At 35.1% G+C, this 12,415-nt stretch overlaps 1 protein-coding gene across 1 annotated transcript; it reads right to left on the reverse strand.

The window, feature by feature from the left end:
• Window positions 1–229: 229 nt before the first annotated feature.
• On the reverse strand, window positions 230–3,011 carry LOC113494516 (transcription initiation factor TFIID subunit 8-like). The gene is made up of 6 exons (XM_026872896.1): window positions 2,781–3,011; window positions 2,355–2,453; window positions 1,776–1,963; window positions 1,385–1,535; window positions 736–870; window positions 230–420 (listed from the first exon to the last, which is right to left on the reverse strand). The coding sequence occupies exons 1-6, from the start codon at window positions 2,926–2,928 to the stop codon at window positions 302–304; spliced, it is 840 nt and encodes a 279-aa protein (XP_026728697.1). The 5' UTR covers window positions 2,929–3,011; the 3' UTR covers window positions 230–301.
• Window positions 3,012–12,415: the final 9,404 nt, after the last annotated feature.

A 12,415-nucleotide genomic window follows, 5' to 3' on the forward strand; every position in this document is an offset into this window, starting at 1 on the left:
GTCTGACCTAACTACTACTTATCGCTTAATAAAACACTAACAAGCTAAAAAACCTTTCAGATTTGCAGACTAATTTTATGGCATGCGATTCAACCATAGTATACAACACAAAAAATCGATGTTGTGTTTTGTAGGTTTGTTAACATTTTCACCTAGAAGAATAAAGGTTCCATTCATGGTTTGCAGTGACGGCAATAGTGGGGATGTAAAAAGAGTAATGAAACAACCGTTACTTAAATAATTAAATATTATTATTGTTTTCAGTAGTCTTATAATATTCACTCTCTGCAAAATTATTATTTTATCCACCAGATTTACTTCTGTCGGGACTAGATGCCATACTCGTATCCTGATTATCCATTTGTGAACTATTTGGGTTGTCATTGTCGCCACCATTATCGCCTTCATTGTCCGATTGATCTGCGAGGAAAAATCAATAATCACACACATTATCATCTTATTGAGGGAAAAGTAGAAAAATTCTGCATCTAGAATAGTAATTATGCATTTATTTCACATCACCGTTATATACTTGGATTTGGGATGTTTGATTTTAATGTTCTACCTACTGGGTTTTTCGTAGTATTAGTGGTTTCTGATGAGATTTTTCTGCTATCTATTGAAATAATTATAACTGGTTGACCAAAAGACTAACAGCCAATCTACCTATATGAGTAAAACAGGATTTAATAGTTTTTTGTGTTGATCTCCATTTTAGGATAATTTAAAACTTACCTTTTTTGTCTGCTGGCATATCTTCAGTTCTATTTGCAACTTGAAAGTGATATTCTAGTTCATCAAAATCAAATACTTGGTCAGTCGGTAGCAGGCACGGCAGATATGCAGGGAATGTAGGTTTGCAGGCTATTACTGAAAATTTAATAAAATAATGAACTATTGTTTAAATTGTATGATCAATCATGTTTTTTTTGAGCAATAATAATTTGAGGCCATTAATTTTTAAGTAAGAACAGCTGTATTTAGATAGTAATTGCATCTTTAAATTGTTATTAAATACAAAACGCAAAAACCCCTCTTTATCAATCTAACAAGAGACAGCTTGTGGCTAGATACAGATTGACGAAAAAGGTTTTGGACGTGGACGGGAAAAATATCGTCGGCGACGATGTTTAACACGTCCCAGTCCCGTCCGTGATTTCGCTACGTATGCACAGTCGCTCCGTTCGTGCCAAAGAGATAAGTAGTGACGTCTTGATCCAATCCAAGTACCTATCCCGTTCCCGTTTTCAACGAGGCAATCACGTGCCCGTCCCGTTCACGTCCCGTCCGAAGTATTTACCCGTCACTTATGCAGTGGCCTTTATGATAGATTTTGAGAAATAGAAGTGGAAGAAAAGAAGAAATAGAATTATTCCAAGCTTACATGGAAACACTTGATTATCATCTGTGTTGAAGAGATTATGTGTTTCACTAGTTTTCGCCAAGAATTTTGTTAAGGCTCTTTCAATATCTCTCTTCTGTGAAGCAGCCTTTTCTCTAATAGCTTCATACTCAGTTACTGGCTGCTTGTGGGTCTGAAATAAAAGATAGGACACTTAAATATTTCTTGATGCACATTAAATTCAGATGCTAGCTTTGGTGAGTGAATGGCGCATAGTTCGAGTTTTTCCACTTAAGATTTAAAAGAATTGAAAAAGGGAAATTCCACTGTTCCTCTTTACTGGATGTTGTGTTTGTGCAATCATAGCCCGTCAGTTATTTCTGGGCTGACAATATTTATATGCCAATGAGTTAATAAGAAGGCAACAACTTACAGGTGTTCTTATATATGCATGTGGATCAGGTAGCGGTGGCAGGTGAAATGGTATATGTGGGGCCGGTTTAGCCTTAGACCCTGCTGAAAGCATAGCTGGTGTGCGAGGGGCTGGAGCCTGCTGCAGTGGTTGAATCACATGTCTATTTGGTCTGACAGCATATTGTTCCAAGCCTTGCAGACCTATACCTGTAATTTAGTTTAGTTTGATATTAGAGGGGTATTGTATGCATATACAAAACACATTTGAAGGTAAAAATTGTCTAATGACTGCTGGTAGTGGCTTAGTGCCTTAGTGCAGCCAATTATGGTTCTTTATTTGATCTGTTTTTTTTCAGTAATCTTTTCAATAATAACTTTAAGGGAAGATACCTGATCCTGACAGAAAGAGCTACAAAGCAGGTTGCAATTTAATACAAAATACTTATATATATATATTTTTTTTCTATCAGTGTTAAAATTACCTAGATAGCCTTTTAATTAGTAAGTAATTTCTACACTAAACTAGGAGTCGCAGGTTTGAGTTGCGTCTGTAACTTAGTTGTAGCATTTTGGATACAACAATGAGTTTAATACATACCCATATTGATGAGAGCCATGACCACATCTCCAAGAACCGGTTCAACTCTTCCTGATAACTCACAGTAGCCTTTAGCAGAGTTACCAACTTCTGATAGAACTGAAATAATATAACAGTAAGATTACTAATAAATTCCTAAGTATAATTTGTGTTGTAAGTATTTGTTTAATAAAGTGATTATTAAATTTGTCTGGTTAGAGGGTCACTCTGTCAGTACGCCTTAATAATTGTTTTCATTTCACATAAGAGTACAGAGTGCTTTAACTTATTTTGACGATGATATACAATGTGAACGCGTAGTAAATTTTATGAAATAATGAGCCACTAAGTTCACTTTAAACTTAACATGAGACTCTTGAAGTAATCTTTAGTGTTTCATGTATGCTTTAATTCAGGTTCAAAGACAATCATTAATTATTTACTTACAGCATTGCATGATTTCTGTGAGAGTTTCTAAAGACATTTTGTCAGCAGCATCAAATCCTGTTTCTAGTAGCACTGTGGACACAGCAATGTTGAGTATTCGTCTTCTTGCTTCCGAACAATTCTCTACTTTTTCTGTAGTTTCCGTCATAATTATAAATTTTGAAGAATTTGAAATATAATCAACAAACACAACGATAGTCTCAAGCTTTGATAGAATGACACTAATGACAGTATCACTTTTGATATTTGACATAAACACGATAGACAAACAGCTATAGACTTTACGGGAGTAAATCACAGATAGAACCATCTTTTATTTTGTCAGCGTGATGACTTTTTTGAATTTTAGGTTCATATATTATTGTAAAGAACAAAAAATTGAGAAATAATAATTTAAAGCAAACGCCGTGTGTCAGTTACAATTCCTAAAGCGTAGATCAACATAGCATAACAATTTTCATAATGCGACTTTTGTGGAATAGTCTATTTTAATACAAAGTAAATAAGTAGGTACTACTACTACATAACCGAAGAAAATTACTTATTGCTGCATTAAAAGATAAAAAGTGAGATGCCGATTAATGCTTTTTCCGACATTTAAAGAGCCTTAAGTAAAGCAATTCTTCACTTATACATACTTGTTTTATTTGCTTAAAAAAATAGTTTTTGTCACTAATGCGAACGATTGACTTTATCTCAAACATTTGGAAAATACACAATGCCTATCGTCTATATATTTATCCTACGAGGAAATTGATCACGCAAAACGTCTCGCAGTTAACTTAACTCACTAACTTTAGCATACCACTGTACATATTAGTAAACAATGCAAAACTTAATAAAAAAAGCAGACGTTTCAAATAATATTTGTCGCATTGTAAAGGGCGTTAAGGTAATTATAATTGGCGTTGAAGCACTTGGCATTTTGCACAATACGGATATGATATTTGTCTTTGTAGATATCAAAATTGTACGATCTCCAGATATTTGTCACCTAATCAGAAACATCTTTGCGTCATGCAATAGTAAACGCTAGGCATGACATTTCATCTAATTTTGATAACTGATACTTACAACAATTTACTGTAAGTAACTACTATTCTTTAAACATTCCTACACGCTAAACGATTGTATCATCTGTAGATTTTGATAGCCGATATTTTACAAGAGCAAGTCTTGGCACAAATCAAAAACAAGTTTCATGGAAAAACATCTTTCAGAATAATCATTGACCTACTAGAATACCTAATAATAAATTAGTTATCTTCCTATTATTAAAACCCTTCTCATTTTTTCTTGATTTATTGCCGCCAATTAATTTTGTAGGCATTTCAAATATTTTTTTATGAATTGTCACGGCCCATTAGGCATTGATAACTAAACTCTGCCTGGCAATGACAGTGGTGCAGCGAGCACTTGGCACCGAAGCGGTCAGTTCCCCGAAAAGTTATTTGAAACCGCCCCAGATTTTGGGCCAGAGAAAGAATTGTTCTCTACATTAATTGCGATGCAGAATGTGGCATACTTGCAGTAAATTATTAAATTCATAGCTCAAGCTGTCAGTCTCGTTTGAAAATTCTCAGTAATACTTACTGGCACCCGCTTGTGGTCACATACCTACTGATTTAAAAACGGTTTCAGGAAAGGATCACATAGAATAAGCCTGCTTGAGGCAACCATACTGCCTAAGTAGGTTGACTTAGGCAGTATGGTTGCCACAAATTTATGATATAATTATGATGAATAAAAGTCATGATTATTTTAACTAGATGTCCGGGTAAATTTCATATCTGCATAACATTCGTGTTAAAAGTTTTTTTTTTGTTTCGTGGGTAGGTAAATAAGTAGGTAGAACTTTTACTGGGTCGTCCTTGTCTGTCAGCATATTTCTTTTCCTGCAATAATATTATCTCGGGTCCGGAAACACAAGTTTGCCCAAAAATCCTAAACTTTCTAATACTTTTAGTTGCGCCACATAAAGGACGACATGTCTTGTTTAAGCTACTGTACAAACTCTTCGCTATTCTACCTATTGTTCGCTCAATAAACGCGGGATAACTTGTCTAGCAATCAATCATAGTCATGTTTATGAGATGTGTGGATATCTCGCGATCTGCTAGACAATGAGATTGGCCTTTGAATGTTTAATGTATGTTGTAGTGATTATTATTTGCAGACTGTGCGCTAAAATTACTATAAAAAATATTACTTAGCATCCGTGTTAGGATCTGTTTTAAATCAATTATGCACAATGATAAAGAAACCAGAAAAAATCCAGAGGCGATTAACAGCTCATGAAGTAGGGATCTCATGGTGTATTTTTTATTGAATTTGTCAGTGATATGAATTTGGTTACCGGTCAAACTCAAAATCAATCAATCATCAGGAGAGTAAGCAGGTAGTGTTAATCTTTACTGACACTACCCGCTTCACAGATACTGCCTTGCAATATCTCCTGAATTTGGTCGGTGCGTTCATAGCAAATCATCACACCAAAACTCCACTGTGCCCAAATAGGTCTAGGTCTTGTCACCCCGTCATGGTTTAAAAGAACAAGCGCAGTATTGATTTCGAGGCACCTCGAACTCCTTGAAAATACTTTTTAGAAGTTTCTGTCTTAGGTATTATCCATATTGTATGAGGCAAAGTTCACTTCAATGCAATGTTAAAATTTTTTAGGGGCTTCGCTGTAAGTACGTATAGTATATTTATTTAGTACTGCTTAGTAACTTATTTGAGGTAAAGTGAAACAACTAGTGCTAACTACAAGTTTGTTCCAAATACCTATATCTACACGTAGACTATAATATATCCCACTCATATTTTCAATTTTGTAAATACAATTTTGTTGGATGTGGAGAGATGTGCCTCCCTCTTACACTGTCCGACAATAGTTTATATGCTATAAAATATTATAAGATAAATACAATAGAATTATTAATGACCTACAAATAATTCTCAGAACGATACAAAGTTATTTAAATCTATTCAATCATGATCTAAAAGATCAATTGTCAACATAAGAAGCTAAAATAGCTTCTGAATACCTGGAAGCATAGTATTAAGTATTATAAATGTACTCGTAATTGCAATAATTAACATAGTAAATGTCACGAACACAAGTAAGGCCTACGCACTGAATACGATAAAAACGTCTCTTATTATACCCATAGAAAACACTGAACAATTAATTCACACAATCAATTTAATTCAATTTCTTGTTCAATTTGATTCAATTATTTCTTACTGTGTTATCTTATTTTATTGAGTTGAGTAAGACATACTTAAGTATTTCTTTGCGTAGGTTACTGAAGATCTATCAATGACGTATCCTGTGGTGTCTATTAAGAGGACACTAGTTTTAAAGTTTGGGCCTATTCCCCAATATCCTAAACAAAGCGTCAGACGCCTTAACACAACACTGCGAAGTGGTAGAGCAGATGAAAGAATGACGTCATGCATTATTTAGGGGGTAGGTAGAGATAGATCTTCAGTTTCACAAATTAAGTGAATGAGTTTTTAATTGTCTTGGAAACTGTCCAAACTTAAACTGCAAACATGCACATGCACACATTTTCTATGGTGTCTCCCACAAAAAAATATAGGTTTAAAAACTTAAAAAGAATTTTAAAAATATGAACTTATTAGTCACGCCGTATATCCTTGTTAGCGAGCAAAAAAATAAGAAACACGAACTTGAGATCATCTACAGGGATTATTATTATAATGGTATGTAAAGTAATTTGAACGTAAAAAAATGTGTACATATTGGGCACTGTTTTGTATATTAGTACTACTTCAGACACTCTTTTTTGGGCAAATTTTACTGTTCTGAAGAAAAAGGTATTTTTTACCTAACAGGTATAACTGGAGGGCTTTTCACCACCTCTGCATAGGTAGTCGAGTGTTTGTGGTCACTACGCCCAACCTACTAAACGCGACGTGTCGCGATCCCCGCGTAGGTCAAGCTTTTATGTGATCCACGAATGCTTGTCCTGAATCTGTGTCCATGTGCAGGTGACTGAAACCGCCCGCGACACACAAACGTACCATTATGCTAGAATCGTAATTAAAAAAGGTGTCCAGGAGAGACCTTTGTCTACGCCGACTAGTGGGTTATACCACTCTAACAAATGCAACAGTAAATCAGCCTTACTTTACGTGGTGGAAGGCAATCTGTCTTGAAACAAACTTTTTGTTCTAAACGCAGCCAGCCAGTATCTATAAAATCGCTTTAAAGTGACTGTAACTATTGGTTGAATCCATACACAATAAGCTTAATAAACTGCATTATTGGCAATAATCTTTGCAACATAAGGGGCTCAGCTGTAGCCAATCCTAGTATAACGGAACAGCACTCTTGACAAGTTTATTTTCTTTAAATTTATAAAGAATACGAATATCAGGCTACGACAGCGTTTTTACGGTCACTTCGTCAGACACCAACACCCATTTCGATCTAAACCCGGTTGGCCACACCTAAATGTGCATAGGCGTTTGAAAATCTGGTACTAACATCTATACTTTAAAACAAGTGTCACTGGTTTGCACTAGGTGTCCTGCCAAAGATTGTAACTCTGGAGTTGCTGTTACATATAGACACGAAACTTGAACGTGATATCAGCCATTCAGAAAGCTGCTTGACATTCAGTATACGTACAATACTTCTTAAATCGTTTTCTGTATCTCTTGAAAAGGCACAAAATAGACAACGATAGTAGAATTCCTGTCTCTTATAATAATACCGCTAGTTATCTTAACACTAAAAGCGGTTAAAACTTAATATTCAATTCATATTTTACGCGTAATATACAATTTGCATAGATTGACGCGTAATATAATTGTGGTTTGAAGTGGAATTCCTGAGCGACACACCTTTCATTACGAAGTCAGCGCTGGCCCTAGGTACTGTTCGAAAGTTTCTCGCTGTGGTCTAATGTGTATAATACGCTCGAAACATTTATGTTGATTGAGAATTCTAATAAAGGCTATGAGCTCAGCGATCGTGGAATACATTAGCGGAGCGTGAACTTTATGCAAAGCTCGGTGCGTACCGTTTAACGCAGTAACGGCTCCAACTATTTAATTTATAATAGCTATCCTGATTTTCAATTAAGCTTAATGTGCACCTTATCATGTCCACATTATCTAAGCAAATTGAATTTTGTAGAGTGACTAGATTGCTCGGGGCGCTGCTTTAGACATGCTTAAGAAACCAACATAAGTATATTTAGCAATGATGTCAGACGGCTAGCATGTTAAATATTGATCAAGTTGCCTGAATACGGGTTTCCTGGATTGGAAGAAGTAGGCAAGTGGATTATACAAATGGCTAGAGAAAACTGTTACAAAAATGTTTATTGATGCCTATACACACTCGTGCAGCAGGTAGTAGTAGTAAGTAGTACCTAAGCAAACACGGATGCGAAAAGAACTAAAAGTATTTTCCTTGAAACTTAACTCTGCAGTTGCAAATATTTAGGTACCCATTCGAAATAATTATGAACGAATATAAAATAAATCCATTATGTTCTTTTATCGAATTCAAAAAGGACCAAAATCAATTTATAATTATTACGAGTGCCTAAAATAAGTCAGTGCATTGGCGGCATTTTGCTTCCATATTTGAAAACCGACACTTAATTAGCGTGCCTTGGCATTTTGCGAATGACCCTTGCATATTAATACGACATAATACGGAACTTCTTAAAGTATAATATTGCGTCTTCTTAACAAGATGGCCACATCATTATGTTTAGCTTTGCATATGCGTGGTACAAGCAAGGAAGCAATAACTCATTTATTAATTGAACATTATGTTTAAGCTATTAATTATGACAATATAAATCGATAGTTCTGTTTAGTATGATTAAGATGCGCTTTATAGCCGCATAGCTTTTATGAATACGTAGCTATTAGCCTCGCATTTATAAATACTTCAACAAATAATATCGTATAATTATTTATTAGGCACCATCTATAAAATTACTTAACAGTTGACCATATAACTGAGTTTACAGACGTCAATAAAATGTACTAAATTATAGGGTGTATTTATTTGATAATTTTAACTAAGATCAAAGACAAACTGTCCGCTGAAGTCATTTCGTATCGGACCTATAATTTGTAGCAATCACTTGGCGATAAAGGACGCAATGCAAGTTTATATTCACATATTAAATTAGTTACAGATGTTCTAAAATAGGATTCTTCTCATCTATTCAATTATGGTTTTCAAGTTTACCAAGCAATAATAAATTCTACTTATACGCTAGAGTAAACACATGATGTATGTACCGCATAATAATGTATGACATTGTGTGTTTATTGTGAATTTTAATGGTGTTTTATGCCGCTTCATATTTTCAACTGACCTCAATAGCTAATGCCATTTTGACGTGTTTTAATTTTATGATAGGAAAAACAAAGTATTATATAAAAGCTATTTTTCATTTGGTGATAAAAACAATTAGCATACATTTCTAACAATATTCCGTGTAGCGCGTCATAGAGATTCTGCCGACCGAGCTTACGCAAAAACGCTGCACGTATTTAATATAACTCACTTTCCATGTCATCTCCATTCGGTAACAGTTGTGATGTCACTAGTGACGAACTCATTACATCTGACGTGATAACTGCGGTTAGCGATAAGTGATGTCCGAACAATTTATTGTTTGTCGATATCGAGAATTTTCCGTTTATGCGCAGTAGTCACACTGTCATACATGTGAGTCAAAGCTGTAGCAATCTAAGTAATTGGTGTAGCAATCATTTGTACCAATCCCGTCTAGTCTTCGTAACGACTGGTCTCGGGTTTCAGGTGAGTCGATTTATCAGATATCTAAATTTATATCTTAGAGCTAGGCAAGCTGAACTTATGAAGATTAAAGAAGCGTAAGTACAATTACTTTAGGGCAGTGCAATTTTCTTTTATAAGTGCAGAAAGAAGAAAGTGAAGGACGTAATTGGCACGTCTTGACCTAGTTCTGTGACTAGGAGAACCGAAGTTACATCAAGTTTGTGATAAAATCTAACCTTGTCAGCATAGTATGTGGCGAATCTCATGGACAATCAAACTCACATATGAGTTACACATTACACAACCGGCTACATAAGACTGCACAGTGGTTTCTTAGGTTTACGCGAATGTTAGACATTGACATTTCTGCAGTTCACATTGTCGAAATCCATATATTGTAGAAGACGGTGGAAGTATGAAAATTTTTGGATAGGGATAGGTAATTTTATGATTGACTTGGTAATGTATCAAACATATGAGCAAAATATGTATATATATTTTGCCTAGGCGATATAATATAATCGATAAACATCGTAAAGATGATTTGGGTTACACATCGGCAGAACTAATAAGACCAAAATATTAAAATGCCCGTGTGACTTGAAATATGTCGACACATCTACTCACGAGGAGTCATAAACTATCGATAAGTGTTAGAATAATTTCCAAGCACTAAACATACGAATCATCGAATCAATTACGATGAATTACATCATCGAAGGATTGAGTCATGGTCACGACCTGTTCTGAGCCAGGTCCTTTTGTCCGTGGGTTGGGTCCTTAGTCATCACGTGACTATATCCAACTCACTACTGACCGCAATGTTGTAAACAATCATTTTGTTAGCCTGCTCTGACGTCCACGACGGTATTATAGGCAATTGTAAAGTTGAACTGCATTCATACTATGCCGGCTTAATATTGTCAACCGACGCAATTCTAGGGGATAATGCGTCGTCCACGAACTGGAGTAGTGTTAAACTAATTTTAGCTTTCAATGATATTATGTTTGTGCAGTTTTATGTTGGCTACGTGATGTTATCCTTGTTCATACATATTTGCCTCCTTTAAATGTTAATGTTGGTTGCTCGCATACAAAACCTATCATATGGTAATGCATGTCAATGTTCAAATCAATGTTGGTTGAGATAATTTTCTGCAGGTCTCTGAATAAAATAATTTGAGCTTGTCGAAACTATTTCGAAGAAGAGGAAACTTCAAAGGATATTTTTTTTTTAATTATCTATATATTAGATTTCAAGTTCACCGGGCAGAAGCTACCTTCAAGATAGTGGCAACATTTATAATCAAATTTGGTGATAGGACTATTTCTCCGACGTGCGATAACCATCTGAACACCATGCCAAAAGTGTCTAGCAACCCACTTTTCCCTTTAAATACGAGGATTCTAAAACTTCAACGTTTTTATCGCAAGATTCCGTGAGCCTTACTTTTGTCACGTACGAATAACAACTTTGACAAGCTTTCACTGTACACGACCATACGGAAGGCAAAAAATAGACATTGTAGAAATTGTATTTCAATTTATTTATAGATTTTATAGGGTCTACAAGTGGGCAATATGGATGGCTATGAAGATGTAAAACAAAAGCCTGTCGATAGTTCTCCTGTTCCAGAAGGTATTTTGCTACCTTTACGACTTCTGCTGTTGTACAAACGAGACAGCACTCTTCATGAGAGCACCGTCTGTCTTCCACAATTGCAACAGTTTTACGTAAAGAAGTCTTCTTTTACATTGCCGATGCATTAGTTATTGCGTAACCAGACTAAAGTAATCAGCTTACTCAGTCACCATAAAAATAATACTCTAGTACATTAGTCAACCACGTTGTACAATATTACCATATTAAATTATGTTTCACATGTTAAATTGTTGATCTCTTAAGGATCTATTAATAAATATTACTTCATTATATTCTCGTGTTTATGTACTCTGCAGATTTTATTATAAGTAATCTATCAAATGATTGGCAGTATTCATGATATCATCTTTATTAGGTATAGAGGTCAATTTTCTTAATTATTCCAAAAAAATGACCTATGTCAATTATCCGAGTTTTAAATTCCGTTGATATTTCGTCAGTTGTAAATCAGTATTTATGATGTCTTATATGACACAAAATGTTTTTTGCGTAGTATATTATAATTTACAGGGGACCTGTGTTTGATTAAGTAAATAGTCTTGCTGGCCAGTGCTGGTTGTGATATGCTCTTTTTGAAACCTCAACAACATATTACCACGATAAGACAAGTGAGGTTAAATAAAATAACAAACAACAAAACCTCACGATCCCTTTTATCCTAATAATCGAAACACTATTCGCGAATAGAGTGTTACGTATTCATGTAAGATAAAAGATAATGTGACCTAAGCAGCGATAGTGTTGGCCACTATTCACATATTATTCGCAGAATCAATCAACTTATATTTGGAACAACTGCACAATCGTGCACACAGGTGCTTTATATTATAATAAGATTCGTGAATCGGATTCATAATTTTTAAAGAACGGTTTACTTAAGTATTGTTGGGATCGTCCGACTAGTTTCAGCTCAAACTGTCGCTAATCATGAGCTAACGCAACGGCGGGGTCGTGAGTCAAACGTGCGCAGTCAGCTCAGAGTGAGCGATTGGTGTATAATGATCTGTAATCCTACAGGGGATTGTACAATAACGTCATGAAGAAAGTCGCGTAGCAAAATGCTATACTCCAGGTACTATCATATTGCTACTGGCAAAATTAAAAAGGATATAAAAATGAGTTTTATAGATACTCGCAAACTAATCATAAAGTAATGAACCGAACGAAATG

The sequence above is a fragment of the Trichoplusia ni genome, chromosome 5 (assembly GCF_003590095.1).
Source record: "Trichoplusia ni isolate ovarian cell line Hi5 chromosome 5, tn1, whole genome shotgun sequence".
Taxonomy (NCBI): Eukaryota; Metazoa; Arthropoda; class Insecta; order Lepidoptera; family Noctuidae; genus Trichoplusia; species Trichoplusia ni.

Bases quoted from the DNA above. Each gene is read 5' to 3' on its own strand.
- LOC113494516 (XM_026872896.1), bottom strand. From the start codon at position 2,928: ATGACGGAAACTACAGAAAAAGTAGAGAATTGTTCGGAAGCAAGAAGA. The intron at 1,536-1,775 runs GTAAGTTGTTGC...CTTTTATTTCAG, and splicing joins ATGCATATATAAGAACACCT to ACCCACAAGCAGCCAGTAAC. The intron at 421-735 runs GTAAGTTTTAAA...TTTTCCTCGCAG, and splicing joins TATGCCAGCAGACAAAAAAG to ATCAATCGGACAATGAAGGC.